At 47.5% G+C, this 25,129-nt stretch overlaps 8 protein-coding genes across 8 annotated transcripts; 5 read left to right on the forward strand and 3 right to left on the reverse strand.

Moving 5' to 3' along the window:
• Positions 1-1,333: 1,333 nt before the first annotated feature.
• Positions 1,334-2,477, forward strand: BKA67DRAFT_679642 (uncharacterized protein; the record flags this gene model as incomplete). The annotated part of the gene is made up of 3 exons (XM_046108881.1): positions 1,334-1,558; positions 1,618-1,935; positions 2,037-2,477. 3 exons carry the CDS (start codon positions 1,334-1,336, stop codon positions 2,373-2,375), a joined length of 882 nt encoding a protein of 293 aa, XP_045955704.1. The 3' UTR covers positions 2,376-2,477.
• A 56-nt stretch (positions 2,478-2,533) lies between these two features.
• Positions 2,534-3,887, reverse strand: BKA67DRAFT_570919 (uncharacterized protein). Its single transcript, XM_046103183.1, has 4 exons — positions 3,699-3,887; positions 3,407-3,588; positions 3,089-3,224; positions 2,534-2,957 (listed from the first exon to the last, which is right to left on the reverse strand). The coding sequence occupies exons 1-4, from the start codon at positions 3,768-3,770 to the stop codon at positions 2,844-2,846; spliced, it is 504 nt and encodes a 167-aa protein (XP_045955705.1). The 5' UTR covers positions 3,771-3,887; the 3' UTR covers positions 2,534-2,843.
• A 205-nt stretch (positions 3,888-4,092) lies between these two features.
• On the forward strand, positions 4,093-4,991 carry BKA67DRAFT_637471 (uncharacterized protein; the record flags this gene model as incomplete). The annotated part of the gene is made up of 3 exons (XM_046105691.1): positions 4,093-4,433; positions 4,587-4,898; positions 4,941-4,991. Exons 1-3 carry the CDS (start codon positions 4,239-4,241, stop codon positions 4,989-4,991), a joined length of 558 nt encoding a protein of 185 aa, XP_045955706.1. The 5' UTR covers positions 4,093-4,238.
• A 1,876-nt stretch (positions 4,992-6,867) lies between these two features.
• On the reverse strand, positions 6,868-7,563 carry BKA67DRAFT_570924 (uncharacterized protein). Its single transcript, XM_046103184.1, has 3 exons — positions 7,321-7,563; positions 7,059-7,259; positions 6,868-6,979 (listed from the first exon to the last, which is right to left on the reverse strand). The coding sequence occupies exons 1-2, from the start codon at positions 7,432-7,434 to the stop codon at positions 7,098-7,100; spliced, it is 276 nt and encodes a 91-aa protein (XP_045955707.1). The 5' UTR covers positions 7,435-7,563; the 3' UTR covers positions 6,868-6,979; positions 7,059-7,097.
• Positions 7,564-7,991: 428 nt separating this feature from the next.
• BKA67DRAFT_537308 (uncharacterized protein) lies at positions 7,992-16,033 on the reverse strand (the record flags this gene model as incomplete). The annotated part of the gene is made up of 4 exons (XM_046100297.1): positions 7,992-12,796; positions 12,863-15,384; positions 15,445-15,916; positions 15,976-16,033. 4 exons carry the CDS (start codon positions 16,031-16,033, stop codon positions 7,992-7,994), a joined length of 7,857 nt encoding a protein of 2,618 aa, XP_045955708.1.
• A 799-nt stretch (positions 16,034-16,832) lies between these two features.
• Positions 16,833-18,304, forward strand: BKA67DRAFT_520428 (S-adenosyl-L-methionine-dependent methyltransferase; the record flags this gene model as incomplete). The annotated part of the gene is made up of 4 exons (XM_046098182.1): positions 16,833-17,326; positions 17,393-17,574; positions 17,654-17,763; positions 17,828-18,304. 4 exons carry the CDS (start codon positions 16,833-16,835, stop codon positions 18,302-18,304), a joined length of 1,263 nt encoding a protein of 420 aa, XP_045955709.1.
• A 1,418-nt stretch (positions 18,305-19,722) lies between these two features.
• BKA67DRAFT_647470 (uncharacterized protein) lies at positions 19,723-20,173 on the forward strand (the record flags this gene model as incomplete). The annotated part of the gene is made up of 2 exons (XM_046105961.1): positions 19,723-19,844; positions 19,911-20,173. A coding segment is annotated over exon 2 (219 nt), but the record flags the coding sequence as incomplete, so codon positions are not given.
• A 2,909-nt stretch (positions 20,174-23,082) lies between these two features.
• Positions 23,083-24,946, forward strand: BKA67DRAFT_570930 (uncharacterized protein). Its single transcript, XM_046103185.1, has one exon. It carries the CDS (start codon positions 23,233-23,235, stop codon positions 24,850-24,852), a length of 1,620 nt encoding a protein of 539 aa, XP_045955711.1. The 5' UTR covers positions 23,083-23,232; the 3' UTR covers positions 24,853-24,946.
• Positions 24,947-25,129: the final 183 nt, after the last annotated feature.

Consider the following 25,129-nt stretch of genomic DNA (forward strand, 5'->3'; position numbering starts at 1 on the left):
CCTAACCCTAACCCTAACCCTAACCTAACCCTAACCCTAACCCTAACCCTAACCCTAACCCTAACCCTAACCCTAACCCTAACCCTAACCCTAACCCTAACCCTAACCCTAACCCTAACCCTAACCCTAACCCTAACCCTAACCCTAAACCCTAACCCTAACCCTAAAACTATTAAGGGTCGAACTTAAAGCCTTTAGATTAACAATTTAATACTTATATTGAACCAGGACCACTGTCTTGTCCCTTAGGTTATAAGCCTCACGACGAACTCGCTGGTTCACTCGCGGACTGATCACTTATGAATGAATGGAAAGAATGAACTTGATGACCAAAATAATGTTAATTAGTGACGACGAGCCATTCTCGTCGTCTTCCGAATGCACTGCTGCATAAACTGACCACGCTACCGAAATCAAAAGTGTGAAGAAGCATGTCCGTTCGACTATTTACAAGTTCCATCCCTTCGACCTTATACTGATCAGACCCCGGACAACCACGACGAAGGTCGTACGACCCACTTGGCTCCCTTGTAGTATTGGTACAGCCAACACTCACTACTTCAGTAATTCTTTATTTATACTTACCTCTAGCTTATTAATTTAAAGGTATTCCTATTATATAACCTTTTTTATTACGTAACCTTTCTTTATCGGGCTAGCCGTTAAGCGCCTTACCGGTTATATATATATAAGGCCCTTAGCCTACATTTTAACTAGGTTTATAATAATATACTTATTAACTTAATTACGTAATTACCACTTCTTAAGTTTAGTAATTTACGCACTCGTCGCCTTAGTATACGGAGTGCTCTTTATACACTATAAACATTTATAATTATTTATATTACTACATTTTTTAATTAATTAATAAATTATAAGTTATAATATTATTCCGGCCTAGTTAGTTTGCTAGCCTATACGTTTTTAACGAGGAACATTTACATTTTTACCCTAACTTTTCTTATTAAAATATCTCTATAATTATAAGTTTAATCCGGAATTTAACAACTAATTTAAGATTATAATAATTAAATTACCTATTTATCAAAATTATAGCTTGTTACGATAATAAGAACATTAGTTTCCTAGTAAATCTATATACTTATCCTTTGAAAATCCGTATACCCCTAGTCAATCCTTAGCGCTGGTTTCTATCACTGAATTTAAATCCGCAAAGGGTATACGGCGCAATGCATACTTATAAGGGGGCCATGGAGTCTAGCAAAGGCAACACGGCTTAATAAGCGATAATGTTATCAGCATGAACCTTGTTTTGGCAGACGGAACGGCCATCATTGTTAACGAAACGAGCCACAGTGACTTATAGTGGGCCATGCGTGGGGCAGGCCATAACTTCGGAGTTGTCACGAGTTTCGAAATGAAAATCTATCCGGCTACGGTGCTGACATATTATTATCGAAGCTACATCTTTACCGGAGATGTTTTAGAAGACTTATTTGAGAAACTCAACGCATTTCACGGCAATGGGACTTTGACCAACCAGATGGTTGGTTCTTTTGGTGTGTACGCCATAAACCCGGATGTGGGCAACGAGAGCGTAAGTGCAACTTGACTCATTGGCTCGTTCGATTCTTCTTGATATCTGACCTCTACTAGGCTGCGATCACTTGGATCTTTGTTTACGCAGGTGATCAGACGAGCGCCGAACCGTTGCTCGAAAACTTTGACCTTCTCAAGGCTGTGACCAAGGAAGAAGGAAATGTCCCCTGTACTTCCGTCTCAGACGTTTTGTTCAGTGGCCTGGATTCTCCTTTATGTTCCCCGAATCAAACTCATATTATTGGAACTGCCGGTCTTCAAGTCTACAACATCACAACACAGCGTCAGCTTTACCAATTGTTCGACGAAAAGGTCTCCGAGCAGCCAGGACTGAATAATGCCAGGCTGGTTCACGAAGGCTATACAGTGGAGGCTGTTTGAAACGGACGTTCAGATGACTCAGCCTTTCCACTCCGGGATGATTACGTATTGATGTTCGTATTCATGTTATGAGCTAGAACGAACTAGATTACAAGGCTACTAAACGGGTACACAGGTACTTCGACGTTAGCCCAGAGCCAGGTTCTGGACTGGAGGGGTTTGCCCAGGAGTGGGCTCGAGATACAATAGATCTATGGAACGCTGGTCAGCCATCCAGGAAGCCGACGACGTATGTCAATTATGCGGCTGGGCACGAGCCTATAGAGTCCATGTATGGATATGAGCCTTGGAGGCTGGAGAGATTACGTGCTCTCAAAGCTCAGTATGATCCGCTCAACAAGTTTGCTTACTACAACCCCATCATCCCGCCGGCAGCGAAACAATATAGGAGCGATTTTGCAGCCACTGTTGATCAAATTACAGTCCAAGGGTAGATACGATTGCAATTTTCAGACTCAAAAGTAGGAGAGTTTTCATGATTCGCACATGAGCACAAAGTAAATAGCGCTTAAGATAGGTATTATTAGATAATCTCGAGGATTCCATTAGCAGAGCAGAAGAGATTGATGGGCCGTTTATAGTGACGAAAAGGTCATGAACACATTACACACATTGAATAAAAGTCTAACTTCAGTCTTAAAAACCAGTTCTATCTCCAATGAAAGAATGCTTGGCTTCCAGTTTAATGTCGCATCATCTAAATCGTAGTAATTCGGATTAACTCAGGCAGTTTTTACTATTTCTTTTAGCCACTGGTCATTTCGCATCCTAAGTTCATAAAGCATTAGAGTTCAAACCATCTAGCTGGAGTACATGGATTTGGTCAAAATACAATAGGATATTTGAGGAACATTAGATTTTCTTGACCATTACCAATCGTGAATATTTATGTTCAGCAAGCTTTATGCACCCAAATCTTGAAAATCTAAACGAACCTTCTGTCTGGTAATTCTCCAAGGATTTCCTCCTTTAGCCTTTTCATCATCACTTCTTACAAGCTCTAACTCGTAGTTGGCCTGTCAAATCTAGGTTAGAGGGATTTTTTGTCTTTGCGTAAGAAAAAGCTCGAGTCCGAGCCCATGTCATCACGTCATCTTGTGAGATAAGGGCGGATGAATTCAAAGCGTGGAGAATTGTGATGACTTACTCCATTGCGTTTACCAAGCGTACGAGGCCATCCTTCCCCATCACGCTTATAGAACCACCCATGGGCGTAGGCGAAGACGGTGCAGCGGGCAGGCCTCGGCGCTGATCCTGGTTGCGGCAACTCAACTAGAAGGTTCCTAGGGAGCATGGGATTTAGTCACGTATTAACTTGGAGCACACTGCTTTTCAGCACATGGTAGCTATCCAGGGGCTCCTAGGAAGATGAAACATGTGAAATCTATTCTATTCAATGGCTCACCACTGGTGGACTAGGTACTAACCCGTTTCGAGGGAGGGTGAATATGAACTTGAGACTCACTGCACAATGTGTTGCGTCGTATCAAAATGATCATGCATAGTTTCGAGCCTCTTGGCCCATTCGGAACTTGCGATGTTCTCGATTCCCTTGCCAATGAGTAGCGTGTCGTAGTCTAGAATGATCTCCGGGGTATAAACTCTGTTCACCAAGACCAACGTAGCACCTTGGTCGAAGGCGAACATCTGTGGTGTATCAGCAAATTACCTGTCTTGGTTTTCGGGCTACGAGAGCTTTTGCAGGCCAACAGGCAAGGGAGGACAAGAACGTAGTTGAGAATATATCGTCTACCTACCATACGAATAACAGTGTCGCGGATGTTTTCCTTGTCTAGCAGATACGTCGGAACATCGTATTGAGCAGACATCTTGGCGGCGGGATACTTCTGACGTTGGATTAACGTTTTCCGATGGACTTCGAAAGTATACTTCTTGAATTGCACAATATAAACAAACAGAACCTTACTGTCTCGTTTATAGATGTCTTCAGGCCTAGAAGAGATATAAGACTTCACCCCACTTCGTAGCTCCAAAGAAAGAGAGGCCCTCATACGAATGACGTAATAGTGCATGATGACATGTTCCACCGTCTTGTCTGTGCATGCAGTAGCATACATTTCTACCAGGACTTTAGCTTAAGACCGATTGGGCCGGCAAGCGGACTGAGGATTGTCGGTCACTTGGCTTAGCCGAGATTCGTCGGCTGAAACGAAGTCAACCTAACAAAAGACAACAACTCGACTTTAATCCGTTCGGTCTAGCGTGGTTATGAGAATGTTCCTCCCTAGTTGTGACGAGAGCCCGTTAAGCAAGTAGCCACTTCGTAAAGCTGTGTTATGACTGAAATGGAACAGCCAGCAAATATTTCTACAATCACCTTGATATCGGGCGCGAACCAAGGGCTTGGAATTGCTATAGCCAAACGCTTGGCAAAAGAGCATAATCATCATGTTGTAATCGGCTCGCGCAACGTGGACGCCGGTGCAAAAGTCGCAGCCTCGCTACAAGCTGAGGGCTGCACCGCCTTAAGCGTTTAATTGGACCTGAGCTCAGATATATCGATCCAGCAGGTCGCAAAAACCATCGAGACTTAGTTTGGTCGTCTGGACGTTCTTATTAATAATGCAGGGGTACTCCTGGACCATTAACGGGCTCGCCTAAATACCCGTGACTTGTATTTTCAGACATTTAACACGAACGTCTTCGGCACGGTATGTCTCACAAAGGCGCTTTTGCCAATCCTCAAAAAGTCATTATCGCCCCGTATCGTCTTCGTGTCTTCCATCATGGGCTCTCTCGCCCAGGCCAAGGTCGAGGGTACCCCGTTTTACGATATCGACTATAGGGCATATGATGCTAGTAAAGCTACACTCAACATGTTAGCACTAAACTATGCCCGCATTCTTCGACCTTCCCATGGGCTTGTGAACATTGCTTGTCTAGGTTTAGTTAACACTAACCTCGGTCCGGGCATTACTTATGGCGATTTACTTAATGTTATAGCGTAGTGCATTGTTGAGCTAGCCATATTGAGCGAGGATGGACCGACTATTACGTTTTTGAATATATATAGAGAAGTTGCTTGGTAAACTATAGAAAAAAGTAGTTCCCGAGATGAAGATTAAAACTAATTGTTATTAAACATCTATGACGTAATGGAGGATCGCGAGTTAATAAGTATAGATACAGAAATTTTAACAGTCGGGACAAATTACAACGAGGGTTACAAGACCCTAAACATATAATCCTTAACACCGGCACGATTTACATGTTAACATTAATACACCCCTGCCACCCTCTTAGTGATGTGCTTGGTTAATCCGCGAAACGAGCAAGCAAAACACCGCTAGGTGAATATGTATTACAGTCACGTAGCTACCGTGGTTGAGTTGACATTGGCTTTCGTATTCTGTCGTCCTTATGTTAGCCGAACGTAACATGAAAATGATAAGAGCAACCTATCCAAGAGGGTGTCTTACGTTAAAAAATAATGACGTTATAAGACTTGCTACGGCGCTAACATATACACATATGAACGTCTTCTGCTACGATGAGACGATAATGTCAAGTGCTAGGACGCGTTAGTCTGGGCTTAGCAATTGTATGGCACCGCTACTAGCTCCGGCGAGAATGTTAAACAACTAATTAGTTGGGATCGTTGGCAAGGCGGCCATGAGTCCATTCGTGGCTGTGTTTACGAAGACTACACCGCTAATAGAGAGCCCCAAGGTTATACCAGTTAGTTGAGCTAAGGATTACCCATGATTAGCATTTATGAGCCACGAACACTTCATTCCATAATATTACTTACCGACCAACATGAGAGTCAGCCCGTTAACTGCGTATTTAGGAGTAACAACAGTTTGAACAACGGCAAATGCATTTTGACCACAGGCACTAACGCTAGCTGCTAGGAAAAGCTCGATAACGTAAAATATACCAAGCGAGGTTTGCCTATCGATATAGTGCGCTGCGTTAACATTAGCATCGGAGTAACCTCCGCCACTTCGTAATAAGAGACAATGTGGTAAGACTCACCTATAAGAACAGCCGTGACAACCACCAAAGCACTCCCTCTAATGAACCAGGGTTTATACCAGCCCCATCGTCCTATTAGATGGCCGCTCAAAGGCATCATAGTAATCATAATACAAATGTACGGCAATAATCTAACCGCCGTATAGATTGCTGAATCACCCTTGGCGAACTAGAAGTAGATGGGAATGTAATAAGTGGACATATAGGCGATAGAAGAGCCACCGGCGCACGCGATAAATAAGCGGATAAGCATCTTCTGACGAAGCAAGGGTATAAGGAACAAGCGTTTGTCTTTTATGGTAAATATACAAAGTGATTGTTAAATAAAGAACAGAATCTATATTATGCCACTCAAGACAAACAGTGTAATGACCGCACCGCTTCGCCAAGCAAACTCGAGACCTCTTAGGTTAATAGCCATAATAATCGTCGCCATGGCCCTAACACTGGTGAGTACCCCTACTTAGTCTATAAGAGCTAGCTTTTCAGCTTGCGTATTAATAGGCAACGGGTTGGTAGACGGAATGATAAATATGTATACGGGCAAAAGAATGGCCCTAAAGAGGAGATTAATATAGAAGCCCCATCTCTAACTCCAAAGGGAGAAAGCACCGCCGACGGCCGGGCCATAAACAGTCCTAACACCTTACATGCCACCACTAAAGCAATGTTAGCATAATCCTCATCGTAGAGCGTTATTAAATGTTCTTAGGTATTTATATATAGCTAAGATACGCCGGCCGCTCTTTATTAATGGTATACATTAACATGAGTGCCTATAGTCCGAAGTATATACCATTTCCACTTGTCTAGGCTAGATTTATGAACTTCGTAGTCACGAGATCGATCCGAGTTAAAGGACTTACTAGCTTTAGCTATAACACGTCTAACTATCTTTACATTAATGGTAAGTATTACATTATAAAGGGCCGATCCGGTTAGGAATAATATAAACGAAATGATATAAACCTACTTAGAGTCATAAGTAACATAAAGTCTTCTTAATAATAGAATAGTTGTTATACCACTAATTATGAACCTGGCGCGATAGCATATTAAGTCGCGTAGTTAAAGGTTTGCCTCGGACGAGACGACATAATATCAAAGATAGCACTCACCTTATAGAAAGCCGTAGCAATTTCTCAACTCCATTCAAATCATTGACGATGATTTGTTAGCAAGAAGAAGATAATAATTAGCATATATCGGCGTCTTAGTGCTAGAGGGCCAGTAGATACCGGAATGAGATTTGCGACGATGGTGTTATTTAGGGAATATACGAAGATTGCTATCAAGGTACTAGTAACGAAAAGAAACCACTATATTTGAGAGTCAGAGTCAGAATCAGGGCACGTAGAAGTGCATTATGGGACAGCTTACGCGGAAACCAGTCATTGGTCTCTTGGGGTCGTCGCTAAATCCCGGAGCGTGCTCTTTAGGAGGCCCGGGAAGAGCACCCCCCTCGGCATTCGCTGGGAGCGCAGACGATGGCATCTCTTGTACAAGGCTATAAGTAGTACTGCTTGTGACTGGTTGCGGGAAGAATAAGCGTGGTAGGAGTATGAGGGCTTTTGGTGCTGGAGGATCTGATAGTCATCAACTCCCTCTGACCTATGTCAATAAAGTTAACACCGTTAGCGACCGGAAAACACAAACAGGGCTCTTGGCTCAGTGACTGTAGAGTAGCGCTGTGCTGCTACCCATCACCCGTAATTGTCCTTGTTTCTTGGCGTGGGGGGACCAAGGCAAGGGACAGGTCGATCCTCATATGTCCAAGCACTGGTCAACCATGCTCATTTGTGGGGTGAAGCCTATCGAACCGCAAAACCAATTCTGATTCGCAGAAGTAATTATGTAGCGTGGGATTGTAGCAAAGATATGCAGACGCGGGATTAACGGGGACTTGACGCTGCCGCCGACCATGTTGGTTTGGAAAGTAGAATTCTTAACTCCGGACCAATCTCAGACAGTTTCTTATACTATGTTACACTGTTTCCATACCGTCTAGTTGGTGACACGTTCTATCCACTTCAGCAGCACCGTGGATCCCATCATTTCACCAGAGCCTTCTCGACGACGCTCTCTGCCAGCGCCTTGATACTCGTGTGTGCGTCCAACAAATCCAGCATCAGGAGATTTGTTCTTAGAGCCTGGTGAAACCAGTTGCGTAACTCGGCAGCGATGAGGCTATCGACACCGTGGTCGGCAACGCTCTTTGCAAGGTTCACGTTTGACTTTCCATTAAAAAGCATCTCCGCCACCGTCGTAGTAATGCCCTCCTCGACGAGTGCGACTGTGTCTTCCCGCGCTTCCACCCCAGCCTTGACGCCATCATCGAAGGCCTGTCGCAGGCGCGTCATGGCAGATTTACCAGACTCACCATTTTTATCCTCTGCATCGGATCCAGTACCACGTCGCTGTGCGTCCTGCATTGAGCGTACAACAAGTGAGACGCGTGCATCGCTGTGCCACCGCGGAATACCTGGTGCATCCAATCTTGCCAAGGCGGCCGGATCCAAACAAGTGTAGAAGTTCGCTGCTGCCAGCGGGTCTTGTTCGTAACCAATCCATTGCGAGTGCGTAGGGACGAGGTCCTCGGACCGTAGGAATGCTGGCTCTAGTTGAGCTATGACCTGGTATTCAGATATCGTCAACGCTTTGTTGCGTATGTACATGCCGTCTGTTCCCACCGCAGTATGCCGAAAATCTGATCCAACATCACTGACTAGGCCGTATGCGACCATCGAAGCGGGCATACCTAGGCGGCGACGGTAACGGGCGAAATAGTTCTGAAAGTTATTGGCTGCGATATAGGAAGCCTGTGTGGGCGGCGCCCAAATTGACTCGGTCGATGTGATCATGACAAAAAAGTCCAGAGGCAGAGACTGTGTTGCTCTGTGTAGATTGATTGTCCCCAGAGCTTTTGCGGCGTACCCACTACGCCATTGATCTATGTTAAGTCTGTCAAACGAAAGATCGGACAACGACATAGCTGCATGGACGACGCCCTTGACTGGTCGGGCTTTGGATTTTAACTTGCGCAGGACGGTATCAACTTCCTCCCATCGACTCACATCACAGAGCATGGCCTCTATGCGAACATCTTGGCTGGCCAAGCCGTCAACCAACTGTTGAGCTGCTGGCGTTCTGATCCCAAACCTGGAGAGGACAAGGAAGTCTCGAGCGCCTCGCTTCACCATCCAGCTGATGATCGCTCGACCAAGGCCTCCCAGGCCTCCAGTAACCACGTAGACTGCTTGCGTGTCAAAGCTCGCCTTCGGGGGCTCTTGAAGGGTCTTTACGAGCGAGTCGGGTTTCTGGAAAGACATAACATATTTTCCAAGATGCGTGCCTTTGGAGAAACCAATGAGAACTTGATCGAGTTCGGATATGTCAAAGACAGAATAGGGTCGGATTGGCGCAATGAATCCTGCTCTATAGTAGTTGTCCATTGTTCTCATGAGTTCTGTACCGAGTTCTGGGTCGCTTTCAATGACGGTGTTGAGATCAAAAGATGAGAAGTTGGCGTTTTTCTGAAAGAGTTCGAGCCCAATATCCTTGGATTCAAGAACGTCCAGACGGCCAATATCAATGAGATGGCCCATTGGAGCAAGAGAAACCAAGGAATCATGTAGCAAGTCTCCTCCAACCACGTTACTGAGTATGATATCGAAGCCACCCTTCATGGTTGTTTTAGCAGCACCGATCAGAGCTTTGGGGTCTCGGGAGGAAAAGACGTGATCCGGAGCAATGCCCATACTATCGACTAGGAAGCGCATCTTTTCAGCGGTACCTGCGGTAGCAAAGATCTCGGCTTTTTTGGATTGTGCTACCTGAATCGCAGCGAGCCCAAGTCCTCCAGTCGCAGACTGGATCAGTACTTTCTGGCCACTTCTTAGCCTAGCGACGTGCTCAAATGAATAAATCGCTGACATGTATACCAAGGGCATTGTAGCGAGTTCACACCAATCATCTGAGGGTTGGAGTTTTTGTGCATATGCAGCTGGCACGCTTGTATGAGTACCAAAGTGCCCTCTTCCAACTCCATAGACACGGTCGCCGATTGAAAAGCCCTTGACGTTGGCGCCTATCTTTGTTATGGTACCAGTATACTCTGAAGAAAGATTGGTGCCGTTGGCATTAAACTTATCCGAGGTAAGGCCAAGGTCCTTCCAATTGAGTCCCACCGCAGCGACCTTGACCTCGATGTTACTGGCTGGCAGAGGCTGCAGCAGCTCTGTATAGGCTCGGAAGTACAATGATGATAGAATACCGGGGGTCTCAAATACTGCACGTATGGGGTCTTGACTGCCAATGTGGCGCATTATAGTACCTTCAATACTTGGCTTGCTCAGCTTTTCAGCATAAACACTTAGTCCTTGATCAGGTAGAACCCAACTGACCCACATGCACCCATCCTGCCATGTGAACTCGCTCTCTCTGATTGTATCTTCGTGCTCTTCTTCCTGAAGATTGAATTCTTGATCAATAATATTGTCCACGAGCCTAGCCTCGGTCGGCTCGGATTCATGTGTGTTGATGTCGATCGACAGGAACCTGCTGGCAGGGTTTTCTGTCGCTATTGTGCGCAAGAGTCCGGCCATGAAGGCACCCTGAGGATCTTCGCCTCGAACCATGCCGCTTTTGGTCAGCCAGACCATACTTCTTGATGATTTGACCATTTTCTGGAATTTATGGAGGCGCTGTGCATCTGCGTCAAAGAGGTCATCCTCTTTGCCTAGGAAAACCACAATCCGTGAACCTTCATCCAGCTCCATTTCTTCATCGAGCCCTATCTTCTTAGTTCGGACTCCACGACGCTCAAATTCGTCTACAATCTCCTGCAGGAGCTTCGGGACATTTACTCCTCCATGGACAATGTGTATCATCTTGATGTCCTCACGGGCGTCACCGGTGTTGGGCTTTTCCATATTTTCCTCCGCGAGGCTGGTCGAGACGATGACAGACGTAGTACTGTGTGGACTATCATAGTCATTGAGGATGAGCTCCTTTCCTGAGAAACCTGCTTGCTTGAGGCGCATATCCCAGGTTTGTTCATTCATGAAAGGGCCCTCAGTGCGGCCGTCTGCGGAGCCTGCCCAGTACCCGGTCAGTGTACCGTACAGAAGACTCAACAAAACCCTCATGCGAGTACTCTCTACTAGTACCAGCTTTCCACCAGGCTTCAGGAGCTTTCGGCAATTTGACAGCGTCTTGTCCATATTAGCAGTTGCATGTATCGCCTCACATGCTAGGACGACGTCGTAAACCGGTTCGTAACCACTCGACAACGGGTCCTGCTCAATGTCCAGAACTGAGTATATCACGTCGTCGTATTCTGACATGAAATCATGGGCAGCCGTCAGGAAGCCGGGCGAGATATCTGTGAAAGTGTAGTCCGCGTAACGTTTGAAGCCATTGGAACCAGTCAATGCCTTCATTGCAACACGTGTTGCCGTACCTGTGCCAGCCCCGACCTCGAGTATGCGCAAGCTAGGGTTTGCATGTCCAAGACGGTCCATGACTCTGGAAATTTGTGGGTAGGAACCTGTGATCACATGGCCTATTTCGTAAAGTAAAGTCAGAAGTCCGTCCGGTACCAGCACGTCGATTCCGTTTTTGTGCCCATCGAGTATCTCTCGCATGTTTTCATGGAGTCGTCGAGCTGCGATAGCTTCAGGCCTATCACCCAGCTCAATGTACAAATTGTTGAGTCTATGGCGACGCTGGGCTTCTGGTAGGCTTCTAGCCTCTGACATGCTTGCCCGCTCGTCGTTCTCACCGCAATGTTTGACCCAAGCTAGCCAGTGGCGTAATTCACCTTGCGGCTGAGGTCCATCAGTGCATTTCACAAAGTTGTCATATACGTCTGCCACAGCTAAACAGCAAAGCATATCGACCTTTTCCAGTTGTAAAGCCCCTGCAGAATTTTTTGGGGGTGGCGGAAACAATTTCTGTATTTGGCAGTTGCTCAGGGTGCGTATATCTGGCTTCCAAGCCAGCCTAGTAAACGGGCTGCTGTAATTCTTCTCGTGTTGGCTTTTTCCCGATGTCTTGGATTCTTTGAAACTAATACAACGCAGTGTATCAATCTCTAAAGTAACATCGCCATTCTGATCTAGCATTTGAAGCTGTATATATGCACCTCGAAGGCCTTGAATCCTTCCGTGAGCGATGGCGGTGCCTCGAGTCTGGCTAAGGCCAGTCCTGAGATATAACTGCGACAGATGAACCGGAACGAAAGCAGTGTTCGCTGCCTCTATTTGTCCTCCATAGCAAGCAATGAGGCCCAGCTGAAAGGTTGCGTCTAAAGAGGCCGGGTGGATTGGGTAGAATGACTCGCCTCCATCGATGGTTCCAGCGGTGGTATCAAGCCTGACAGCTGCCTTGGCGATGTTGCTGGTTGGATCAACTTCAATCATCGAGAGTGGCTGAAATGTTGGCCCGTATCCAATACCAATGTCGGCGAATCTTCTGTACCAAGAGCGCTCATCCGGGAATCGGGGGTCCATCTGAGCATCCAGAGTTTTGGATGGTATGTAATCAGAAGTTTCGATTTTCACTAATCCAGTACAATGCTCAACCCACTCATTCGAGTTTTGCCCTACAGAGTGGACCGTGAAACTAGTCCAGGACGGTGATTTCGCTGTTGCCGTATCTGCAAGTTTCAAGCTGAGGAAAATATGGATACCATCATCATCTTCCGGGATTCGAAGAGCAGTTTTGATGTCGACTTTGCGCAGTGAATATCCTGTGATCGTAGAAGAATCTGAGAGGCCATGGTGAGCTTGCGTGGCGGCTTCTATTGCCATTGCAATGAAGCCAGCAGCAGGAAATACGGCATCTACCAATGTCGCTATTAGCTATACAGCAAAAAGAAAAAAAGAAAAAGAAAACACGGCTGGCCCTATAGCCTATCCACCTGGTAACAAGCGGTGATCGCCAAGCCAAGGGATGTCCTTGATACGAAGGGAATTGCGCCATTGTGGTTGAAGCTTGCTGGAGCCTGGTATTATGGACCCAATCAGGTCATGTCGCAAAACGCTTCGTAGTCTGTAGTCTTTGCTGGCCATTCCTTCAGCATAGCTTACCGGGCCATATGTGAATCTGTATGTTGGGAGGTCAGCTATCGTACAACCATGGGTGAGACACCAGCTCCCGTCCCCGAGCTTATCATCAATCCCGTTTACTGCAGCCAAATTGACTCCTGTGTTCAAGCAAAACAATGTTCCTGCGAGGTGCAACATCGAGTCTTGATCGTCTTTCCCCCTACTGAGTGTTCCGACGTGATGTATCGTTTTGCCGATACTCTTCAAAATCTGCTCCACAGGACTTTTCAAAGCGGGATGAGGACCGATCTCCACTAGCACGTCAATTGTCGGACAATCTTTTAAAGCCATCATATTTGTGACGGCCTGTGTGAATCGAACTGGCGACTCGAGATCAGCCCGCCAGTAGGAGGCCATGACTGGGTTTCCAGTGACTGTTTTGTCCGGTGTCACACTTGATATCCATGGTATCAATGGATACTTTTGCCTGTCGTCTACCAGTCCTGCCTCTTTAATATGTTCAATCCCGCCTGATAACATGTTGCTGTAATCTCTGCCGATGTCAATCATGTGGTGAGAATGATATGCATTTCCTCCTGTGCGAAGGGCTCGAACAAACACTCCGTCTTTGGTCAAGACGCCAGTAAGGATCTCAATGGCGTCCACATCACCAGAAATCGTAACACTCCCGGGAGAGTTGATTGCAGCAATCCTGATCTGCTCTTCTCTACCATGAAGATACTGCGTTACTTGATCTGCGCTCAAGCCGACAGCTAACATGGCCCCTTGCTTCTTGTTTCCTGAGACGGCGACGCCACGGAAGTAGGCAGATGTGATAGCCTCGGAAGCTGAAACATGCCCCGACGCATAGCTTGCGGCCATCTCACCGGACGAGTGCCCGACAACTGCAACTGGACGTATTCCCCACGACGCTAAAATATCAACGAGGCCAATCTGGAGCGCTGTACAGGCGACCTGCGAGACTATTGGGGATTGGATGTGGTCTAAATCATAGGCTCCGGATAAGGTTTCCATGATTTCCCACGCAGGCGGGTTAGGCAGTGTGGCTAGAACATCATCCAGGTATGCGATCGTGGCCTGAAAGACCTCATATTGGAGCATTCCCGCACCCATAGAATGCCATTGCGCGCCCTGGCCTGTGAAAACATATCCAACGTTGGCTACCTGCAACGAGCTCGTGAATAGACGCTGATCGACTGACAAACCCGCCGAAACGTCATCTTTGTCAACTATCCGGAAGGTACGATGCTGTAATCTGGAGCGTTTTTCAGCCAGTGTCCAGGCCAGATCTGCCAGTGGCCATTGTCCGACGGCGTCTGACAGGGCTTCAATGTTTAGCTTCAGAGAAGAGGTGCTGTGTGCTGAGAACGATAGTAACACCAGCTGCCGAGTCTGTGCCTGCGCATTGGCAATCATTATGGGCTTATAAATGGGAGGCATGTGGCTCGGTACGGCTGATTTTGTACCATTCCCATTTTTCGCGATGTTGGCTGTACCATTCTGTCCATTCTTGGAAGCATCGTTTCCATGAAGTTGACTACGGACGATACCCGGCTTCACGTATTCAGGAAGCACGTTATTCACGTGATCGATAACACAATGCCCATTCGCTCCGCCAAACCCAAAAGAGTTTATACTCGCACGACGCAGCTTGCCTTCTGGCCAGGGAATAGTAGCGCCTGTGACAACCTCCACCTTCGCGTCTTGAAAACTGATATTCGGATTCAGCCTCGTTACACCAAAAGTCGGTGGGATCGCTCCTGCTTCGAGTGAAAGAACAACTTTCATGACAGATGAGATGGCACTTGCTCCTTCGGTGTGTCCCAGATTTGGCTTAATGGAGCCAATCAGGAGACGATCTTCGGGTGAGTCCGACCTCGAAGACGCAAACACACTCCCAATCGCCGAGACTTCGATGGGGTCGCCAGCTTGGGTCCCTGTGCCATGGCACTCGAAGAAAGTCGTGTCTGAGAAAGGCAGGCTACCGGAATTTTCATATGCCTTCCGAATGACATCCTCTTGCCCTGCACTCTTGGGACGGGTAATTCCACCAGCTCGACCGTTGGCGTTTATAGCTGTGCCGCGGATCATGGCTCGTATAGGTAAGCCATCAAGTATAGCGACCGAGGATTTCTTCAGATACAAAGCAGCGTAGCCCTCGCCCCTTGCATACCCGTCTGCAGATGCGTCAAAAGTGTGGCATCGGGACGTCGGAGACAAAGCACCTAGTTTGTCCAATACAAACTGCATGCTGGGGTCCGAGATCCAGTTGGCTGCTGCGACTATTGCGCCATCACAATCGCCACTGCGAATGGCACTCACAGCCATGTGCAAAGCGTACATGGATGATGAACATGCAGTATTTGTAGTAAGACTATAGACAGTAAGTCAATGCCAGTTTGATTGCTTGCCAAGGAAGGCTCATTTGAATTACCTTGGACCATGAAGGTTGAATATGTAGCTGATACGATTGGCGAGAATGCTTGTGTCTGCCCCCGTTGCTGCATACGGCTTCGGACTTTCCCAGTCCCGTGCTTGGATAAGAAGGTGGTCGAGGGCGAAGTTACCAATATAGACTCCTGTGCGTGTGTTTGAGATACTATCTAAAGTTTCTCCTCCACTCTCGAAAGCTTCGTACACCACCTCGAGCAGTTTCCGCTGCGACGGATCCATGGTTTCCACCTCGCGGCCTATGATGCCAAAGAAACTATGGTCGAAAAGCCGGGCATCTTCTTCCACAAGAAAACCCCCTCGCGTCCTCATCGATCCTGCCCTATCTTGGTTGGGGTGATAGAAACCTTTGTTGGAAAACCGCGGATCGGCGAACTCTTTCCACCCATCGCGGTTACTTCTAAGGAGATCCCACAATCCAGGGGCATCACGAACACCGCCGGCCCATCGACAGCCTATAAGTGGAGAGGTTTTTTCAGTACATGGATTCATTATTCGGTGGAGGATCTCTCACCCATGCCCACAATGGCGACTGGCTGATATGGGCCGTCAATATCTACTGTAAAATACATGGCTCATGCAGTGATTAGAGAACAGTTGTGGAAGGCCTCTAGACGGTGGATTTGGTATTGCTAGAGAAAGAAATTACAGTTTCAGAGAGTACCATAGACAAAGCTTACGATTTGTGATTTAATACCACGGCGGGCAACTAGCCCATATTCCAAATGTTCTATGCAAGCCAACCAAGGATCTACTTTTCATGCATCGCTGATTAATCTATGGCCCTGCGCTCTTTTAGTTGTGGTTGGCCACTTGTGCGAAGCCCTATCGCTTTGTTCAAATCCGTGAAATTGCGGCCGACCGGGGGCACGGCGTGCGTTTATGGACATCGGGCATGTGGAGTGACATTCTACCATACCATGTAATAAACCCGTTACTGTAGTGCCCCACTTCATATCCAGTATAATCGGCACCGAGTTGGGGAACCCTTGGCATGTAGAATGCCACTATCACTTAAGGATAATGGTGAGAGAATGTTTTCGTTCCAGACACGGGAATCCCCGATCCGAAATCCTTCAGTGACGGGACACGGCTTACGGCCAGGTCGTCGCCTTTCGCCAGCAAGAAACAAATTCGATAGCCTGCAAATGGCGGGCCCCGAAATATCTCGGCGCATACTACCAGCCCCACGTCGGCATCATCCATAGAGCTCCCAAGCGAAAAGTATCAAGTTCAGCCGAAGGAGATTACAGGGAGAGAATACTATCACTATGTTTTGTTCATATGACCTACATTCATTTCTTCATGTCAAAAGCGATCGCAACTACCGAAACAGCCACTCGAAATAGCACCTCTCCGCAACTATACACCATGTCTACTAGCACAGATAACCTATCTATCCTTGGCCTTGCCGAGGATATCTTGGAGCAAAGCAAGGCGATCACGAAATATCTCCAAGCCAATAATCATGCGGCGCCAACATATTCAACCAAATCAGGCGATCCTCCCACGACGCGAGATTACTCCAAGCTCCAGGGCAGCCTCAGGACTGCTCTCGAAGACTTACAACGGCTTATCGATGGTCCCAAGAAGTTCTATCGGCACTTTTTGATGCGAGGTTATGAGCTGGCCGCTTTCCAGGTCGCCTTGGATTTCAACTTCTTCACTCTGATACCAGCGGAGGGCAGCATTACGGTGGAGGATCTGGCCAAGCAGGCTGGCTTGGACCAGGATAGAACTGGCAGGATCATTCGCATGTTGATCACCCACCGCATATTTCAGGAGCGCAGTCCAGGGGTCGTCTGCCATAACGCGTACTCTGTTGCCCTCCAAGATGAAGAATTGCGATCCATGGTGCATTACTCGTAAATATTCGAACCGGGGATGACGATGCGTCATTCTTGAAAGCTTGCTAACGCACCCGCCTATAGTTTCGATGAGATGATAAAGGCTGCTATTGAGTCCAGCAATTCACTGAGAGCGGACCCTTACAGATCAGACAGTATACACTGCCCGTTCCATACTCGCCATGGAGTTCCCATATTTGAGTACTATTCAAAGCATCCCGAGTACGCTGGCCGTTTCGCCAAAGCCATGGCTGGGTGGCGTAGAAGTAAGAATTGATACCTTCATATGACCTCGTTCCTTTCGAAGTATCTAGAATACGGGCTGATGTTTTTGGGGAAACAAAGTGGAGGACAGTGTTACAGAACTCAAGAGCTACTTCCCATGGACCGAAATCAGCGGCAGCGTGATCGATATCGGCGGCGGAAGTGGTCACATCTCTATTATACTGGCCCGAGTAAGTCGTTGAATCCGACCGACGCGCACAGTACCGATGCACTGACCTGCTGGAATTTCCATAGCTATACCCTCACCTCAAATTCATCGTGCAAGATGAGACGGATGATATGCTGAACCAAGGCCAGAAGCTGCTGACCGATGATGTTCGCGACCGTATTTCGTTTCAGAAGGCGAGCTTCTTCGAACCTCAACCCGTCAAAGGTGCTGCCGCCTACCTCATCCGCCAGTGTACCCATAACTGGGCCGACCACGATGTAGTGAGAATGTTCAGGGCAGTAGTGCCTGGCCTGGAAGGTTCAGCACCTGGCACACCTCTCCTGATCAACGACATCGTCTTGCCAGAGCCTGGGACCCTGCCGCTGAACTGGGAGCGCGAGATGCGCCAGGCGGACATGGTAATGCTGGTGAGCTTTGGTGCCAAGCAACGCACCAAGAAGGAATTTGAAGCGTTGCTGAAAGAGGCTGACCCTCGATATGGAATTCGAAAAATAAGCGATGAGGGTGCGCTTGGTCTCATTGAAGTCGTGCTACAGAAGTGATCTGGGATGACACGCCAATCTTTGGGGTCATGACGCAAGTGGACTTTGGACTTTAGACAGCTGGACCAAACACTTTCACACTGTTGAACTGTTACTCGCACCTTATAGTCCATTGTTTTGCAGTCCGTAGTAGTGTTGTTGGACAAAAAACATTGGCGCCCGAGAAGATCAATACTTATATATATACACACACACACACACAAGTTTATTACGCCCGGGCTATTCCCCTAGAGGGCAACTAACACTACACTACAAAATCGTTTCCGAAGTTTCCGTCCTCACTCCGACTCGAGCCCATACCCACCGACTAATTTGTTTTCGTTTCAACCCATTTCTCTTTCATGACATCCCAGTATGATACTGTTCGTGGTTAGTGTACAGCATTTCTGCTTGAAGTTAACTTCTCCAAGTGTTCAGAGTCCTATCCTCGGCGACTGAAGCGCGACCTACTGGCTGGGTTAGTATGCTTTGGGGATATCTCCACTATTATACATGATTGATTGATTGATTGATTGTATTTAACGTGGGGACCGTCCCTTATTAGGGCAAACCACGCCTCCCAGAGCCATACATCGCAGGGTTTTGGAGGTATCAGTATATATATACATTCCAGCTGCACACGTGCCAATCCACGCTGTAGCAGGTCCTGAGCTAGAGTACTGTCTGTCAGTTCATACAACCCCTCGTCTCGGACATATTCTTGTGAAAAAGCCACTCGCCTCTATAAACCGCGCCCACTTGTGGCGATTATACTATCGGGTTGCACAACCACAAATAATATAATGCAAGGGGGTTTATGCTAACAAGATATGCTAGCCGTCAAGAGAAGACTATAGAGATAGACCTTCAGAATATACTGAGCAAAAGAGATTCACAAGTGTAGTCGTCAAAGCATGAGCTTCACCTATGGGTAAGATAGATGCTTAGATTGATCACTGAAGTAATGACTGTCTATATAGAGTAGAAAATCCATCTTTATTATATCCCTTCATTCCTTCACTGATAATCCTGGATCTATGGATCTGCTCCAGATCCCCAGATCCTGTCACGTGATCATGAGGTCCTAAGACCCACCTGTTTCTGTTCTTTTATCTAATGAGGACAATATAGCAGTGATTAGTCGTCCTAGGCGTCCGTCTCCACATAAGGCCGGGTTCTTGGCCTTCGTTCGTAACAAATTATAAAGAAATTATAATAAGTATATTAATATGGCATCTTATTAAGAGAGAAATTAGCGTTTAAACGTATATCTTACCGTTAATATATGGTTAATACTTTATATAAACAGTTATTACTCTAGTAAGTTAAATTACCCATTTATCAAAATTATAACTTATTACGATAACGGGAACATTAGTTTCCTAGTAAATCCGTATACTTATCCTTTGAAAATCCGTATACCCTTGGTTAATCCTTAGCGCTGGTTTTCTATCACTGAATTTAAATCCGTAAAGGGTATACGGCGTAAAGCATACTTGTAAGGGTATACGGCGCAATGCATACTTGTAAGGCAACTAGTAACGGAAAGGCACTTAGCAATGTAAGTTACAGCTTCTCAGTCTATCTGATTGCCACTCCGAACCCGAGCTAATAATAACCTCCGCAGTCCGTCGCGAGCCATTTCTAGAACTGGCACGTCGGGAACCGCATGAGCGCCAACAACGGCGGCTACGCCGTCTTCCAGGCGCTCCTGGGCTTCAAGAACATGTGGTGGTTCCGCACCGAGACGCGATCCGACTTTGGCTTCTACTTCAAGATAGCCGGGAGCGCCGTCAACGCGCAGTCCCTGAACAATGTCCAGCAGTGGATCGGCGAGTGGGCCGCGGCCTCGGGCCTCACGATCCAGAACTACCAGGAGACCAATGGGTTTGCCGAGTCGGCTCTGAACAACCGATACAAGGATCGTCGCGGGCTCGAGAGCCGGGACACTTGTGGTGTCGATGTCAATGCCTTCAACTTCGAAAGCTACTCTCTCGACAATGTTGGCTGGGGTCTTTTCAAGACCGCTGATGTCTGCTAGAGGATGCTATGGATATAGTATAGTTATGGGGTTATGGTTGTGTCAAAGTTTTGACGGAAGAGCAAGCTATGACGGGTTGGGCAGAAGATGCGGCTCGCTTCCAATCATTCGCATTGGGTTTAGAATTTGACATGGTTTAGGAGAATAATGAGACGGGACGTGGTAGAAGGCGTTTGGCAAAACACAGCAAGTAACTATTGTTTGAATACATTTATTTACATTCTTATTCCCTGAGCGACAATATCCTGCTGCCTCATGTCATATTCACACAAGGGGTGCGATGTATTCATTATTATATGATTCGAAACACACAGCTTCCTGGAATTGAGCCACTAACAGAGTGAGAGGATTTAGCGTCGTCCAGAGTTTATGAATAAGCTTGTTCTTATTTATCCCAGTGATGATGATGCTATCCTCTTCGCCCTTTAAGCTGGTATGGACGGCAGTATCGCCGTTTACGACACTGGCCGGGGCTTTGCTGTGCGAAAACTTATCAAAAAGGCACACGAGGAGTTTAGTGTGGTCAAGAATTTGTTTGTGATACCCGGCATGGAAAACCTTATGCGACTTACCCTTAAGCTTGGAACAATCAGGTGTTTCGTGGTCTAGTTCAAATTCACGGCCTCATAGTATACCAAACCACCATAAGTTCTAACCAAAATGCATAAAAACTTCAAATTGTTTCGTAGTTTCTCTTTCCGGGCATAATCCACAATGGATGCGAAGTGATACTACACCCTTTACTATCATCGGCCGATCCAACAGTACTCGGGCAGTATAGTTCGCCGCTGATTAGGACTTTAGCTCCCTTTCCAATCAACTTCACCCATATTACCGCTGGTTAGTACGTATTATAGGCTCAACAGAACTAGCATTTTGAAAGTGGCACCTCATACTGAACAGCCCAAGCTTCTCTATAACTTTATCCTTAGTCCCGAGTAGCAAGCCCGGTCTGGTAGTTAGATTAGTCGTAATGTGCCCGACCTAGCTAAATCCATCGGTCTTGATCTTCGCAATGAATCGGCAGCCAATTTTGCTAGCTTCTAGAAACTTATAGCGAACTCATTACAGTACACCAAACATACAAAACCAAGTTTCTTGATATAGCGTTCCATTCAATACTTAGGCCATAAATTCCTTTATAGTTTGCACCGTCCCCGGCACCACCTTTACCATAGCTACAAAGTTCCACCCGAACCACAGCCAAGCACAACCATAATTTTGCAAACCTTAACTGTACAATATTGTAGTCAAGTATAACCACGATATCGTAAAACTTCGTGGGTCTATTGCTAGGCTGAAATTGTGTCCTCCAAACCGTGGTATCCCATGTTCAAGAGTCATAGAAGCACGTGAGAAGCTCACCTATGGTCCTATACGAGCTCACTTCAGACGAAAAGTTTCTAGATAATTGACGAGTGAAGGCTGTTGACGGACGCCATTCCAAACATCTGGAGATACAGAACCACCGAACTGATCTTGATTAAAATCGGACCACTCTTCATAATCGTCTTCTGAATGGGAGGACTTAAATGAGCAAAGCGGAAAGTGACCAGTATCGCCCACTAGCCGGTAACAATCATCTAGTGCCCTGCGGAAAAGGAATGATGCACGAGATCCTTGTAGCCAAAGAATCTTATCGCCCTCCTTGGCTGTTCGGGGAACATAGGCGAGCGAATGTAGAAATGCAATGGCATAATTGTTAAAGTAGAGTTTCGCTACCTTTTTGATGATATTGACAAGCTCTCTTGCCGAAGCGCCAAGAACTGCTGCTTTGTATTCCCATACCACCCAAGGAAGGGCATTGGGAAATGCCGTCAAGTATTATCGATATCCTTTGACGATAGAGTGTCACTAGTTCTTTCGATTCTTCGATGTCTCCGTCTAGGCACAGCTCAAAATCTTGCCAAGCTGAAGAAGCGTCAACGTCGCCTCGGACGGGACCCAAGTGCAACCCTTGAAGTGACAGTTCTTTCCGATCATCAAATCCCATGAAGTAACTCACAATTTTCATCTTTCATTCTCCAGATCCGAAATCAGCTTTGTTGCGCGCCTCACAATTGGCAAAACTAGAGCACTGAAGGTATCTCCCGTCAGGCGTCCAGGCGGGCAGGCTCAAGGTATCATGACGGCATTTGGAGTTCATGAGGGAAAGGATGGCAGAGGTTGAATAGGTTCTGATCAGGTATATGGGTGCGCTCTGGAATACTTGAGACACGGTCCAAGAATAGTTGACACTCAGTATAGGCGGATTGTCGTCAGACCGTTCGCCTTTGACACTAGTATTCGCAGATGTGAGTCCCAGAACACCGTGAACAAAATCCCAAGGGTTCGTGGCCTGAAAATAAAAGTTGGTAAAAAGAGCTCCTACTAGTGTTGTCGTTCTTGGCGACACTGAAGTAGTGCCTTCTTAACAAACCTGCTCACTGTCTTGCTTTCCGTCCGGCACCAAATTAGGCGAGAATCCTTCGCGCTCCAAGTCTACGGCACAGCGGGTTTAGCGTGCCCCTGAACATTGTCAAGTACCTACCAACGGGCATTGAAGGCCCTACAGTAGAAGCCTAGCCCACTTGGTCTGATGGGGCTCTGGAGTCATTGTCTAACAACACAAGAGGGTGTAAATAGGAAGTATACTCACGCACCGTCGAGGTATGGAGAAACACCCCTGCTTTCGAGCAAGCGCCCCGTTGTGCTTTTTTGCTCCTACTACCACAGTATAAGCCTCAGCCCCACTTGACTTAAACCTCTTCCAGAATCGAGATGGCGTATGTAAAAGCTTGGAGACCCCAAATATTACATACCCGGGACTCTTGCATCCATTTCGATTATAGCCTACTTAGTAGGTTAGCTTATCCTCAACCACACAACACCATTCAGCCGTCGCGGCGGGAATCTCATAATTCTCACCATGGCCTCGCAACGCGTGCTAGCCACGCCGCCCTCCCAAGATGCCATCCTTAATTCCTTCCTCGAAGATGTCCGCGCTTTCAACAAGCGCTCGCCGCACTCCTACGTCGGCATGCGCGAGTGCCCTTTTGACGCGGAAATGCCCCTACTTCTCAATCCGCCTAGCGAGCCCGTCGCGTGCAGAGAGCCGCTCGCCTTGTTTGAAGCCGTTAACGCCCACTTTTCAGCTCAAGTACACGCCCTTTTTAACGCACTGCATGGCTTTGAAGACGCAGCTAACAAACAATCATCCGACGAGCTGGACTTCATCCGCCCAGACGAAGGCCTTTGGCTTGCCATTCGCCTTATCAATCAGTCTTACGACATCTACCCGGACTGCTTCCATCGCACCTTCCACACCCGCCGCCTCACCGTACAGAACCTGGACAGCCTACCTCTCCTTCAGCACGTTACCCAGCTCCGTATCTTCTCCGCCCCAAATTACGCTTTTGAGCCAATGTTGAGCACGGCCCATATGCGGCCCGTCTCTCCGCGTGTGCCCCTCGAACTCGCCGCCCGCCTCCCGCACCTTCGCGAGCTCGATTGCCCCTGGCTATGGGAGAGCCTTCCTATTGCCTTCTCATCCCAGGCGTTGCGCAGACTCTTACGCGTCTGGGAAGGTCCTTGGCGCGATTCCCGCGCCGAGTTCGGGCGGGGTTTGCGCCATCTAATGCCTTTGTTGCCATCCACCCTTACCAAGGCGCGTCTCTGGTTCTGGAAGCCCAACCCAAGGGGGGATGATACGGACCAAGCGGCGCAAATGCCTAACCTTGTCGGTGCGTCGTCATCGTCGTCGTCGACCTCCGAGTTTGAAGGCATGGACCCTGTGTCTCTCGGACTACGGAGCCTGGGAAGTCGCCTCGAGGAACTAGACATCCGCGCGCTCATTACCCCTAATCTTTTCCACGACGGTGGTGATAATAGTGTAACAGCTTCTTCCTTGTCATGGCCATATATGCAGCATCTTAAGGTAGAATTCCACCCTTGCGCGCCCGATGGGGGCTGGTACTTTTCGGGCCCGAGAAACGAAGATCCCCACCCGATAGGTTTCGCTGTCACGAGAGAAGAGCACTACCCGCCCGGCCAAGAAGACATTGATGAGACGCACGAACTGTTGTCCCGCGAGGAGGACGAGTTCACGGGCGAGGATGAGATGTACCTCGACCGCCTGCCCGACATGTTCCGTACGCTCCCTATCAAGGAGCGTATTAACCCTTTGCTTTTGGCATTTGCCTCTTCTATCCAACGACAAAATATGCCCACCCTCCGAGACGCCGAACTGTTCGCATGGCTTACGTGGCAGCCCTCCGAGGAGCGGACTCAGGAGTATGAAGGCAGTGACGACGCGCCCGCTTCCGCTGAAGATGGGGCCGTTTTGTTTCGATGGGGGGTGCGATATAATGCGCCTATAGGAGATGGGAAAGGAAAAGTGACGTGGCAGGTCGGTGAGGACTGGAGGCCAAGCGACGAAATCATGAGAGCGTTTGAGCATCTTGTGGGAGTTGACAGCGAGAACATGGAGTGGGAAGCTTTCGAGTTTGTAGAAGAAAGAGAGCTGGATCCACTTGTTTTTATCTTATAAGATTATAGAATCAACAGGGTAGACAGCTAGAACATGGGCCACTTTTGTTTTTTCTTTCACCAATAAAAATCGATTAATTGCGCTCACAGCTACCGGCAAGCACGAACAAAGACATTCTTCCCTTATACCGATCCTGGATTATTAATACGGGTCAAATTATTAAAGCAACTGAAAATGTGTCACCAGCCAGCAGCATGAATTCATTGCCGCCACATCTACTAGCCACTAACACCAACGCAATACGCCTCCCCTAACCAATAATTCGTCGTACAATCGC

Source organism: Truncatella angustata, assembly GCF_020726525.1.
Source record: "Truncatella angustata strain MPI-SDFR-AT-0073 chromosome Unknown BKA67scaffold_6, whole genome shotgun sequence".
Lineage (NCBI taxonomy): Eukaryota > Fungi > Ascomycota > Sordariomycetes > Amphisphaeriales > Sporocadaceae > Truncatella > Truncatella angustata.

What these genes read in the sequence shown, in the direction of transcription:
- BKA67DRAFT_570930 (XM_046103185.1), top strand. Translation starts at nt 23,233, where the DNA reads ATGGCCTCGCAACGCGTGCTAGCCACGCCGCCCTCCCAAGATGCCATC.
- BKA67DRAFT_570924 (XM_046103184.1), bottom strand. Translation starts at nt 7,434, where the DNA reads ATGCCATCGTCTGCGCTCCCAGCGAATGCCGAGGGGGGTGCTCTTCCC. An exon ending in GACCAATGACTGGTTTCCGC is followed by an intron (nt 7,260 to 7,320) that starts GTAAGCTGTCCC and finishes TCTCAAATATAG; the next exon opens with TGGTTTCTTTTCGTTACTAG.
- BKA67DRAFT_570919 (XM_046103183.1), bottom strand. Translation starts at nt 3,770, where the DNA reads ATGTCTGCTCAATACGATGTTCCGACGTATCTGCTAGACAAGGAAAAC. An exon ending in GCGACACTGTTATTCGTATG is followed by an intron (nt 3,589 to 3,698) that starts GTAGGTAGACGA and finishes GATACACCACAG; the next exon opens with ATGTTCGCCTTCGACCAAGG. An exon ending in ACGACGCAACACATTGTGCA is followed by an intron (nt 3,225 to 3,406) that starts GTGAGTCTCAAG and finishes CATGCTCCCTAG; the next exon opens with GAACCTTCTAGTTGAGTTGC.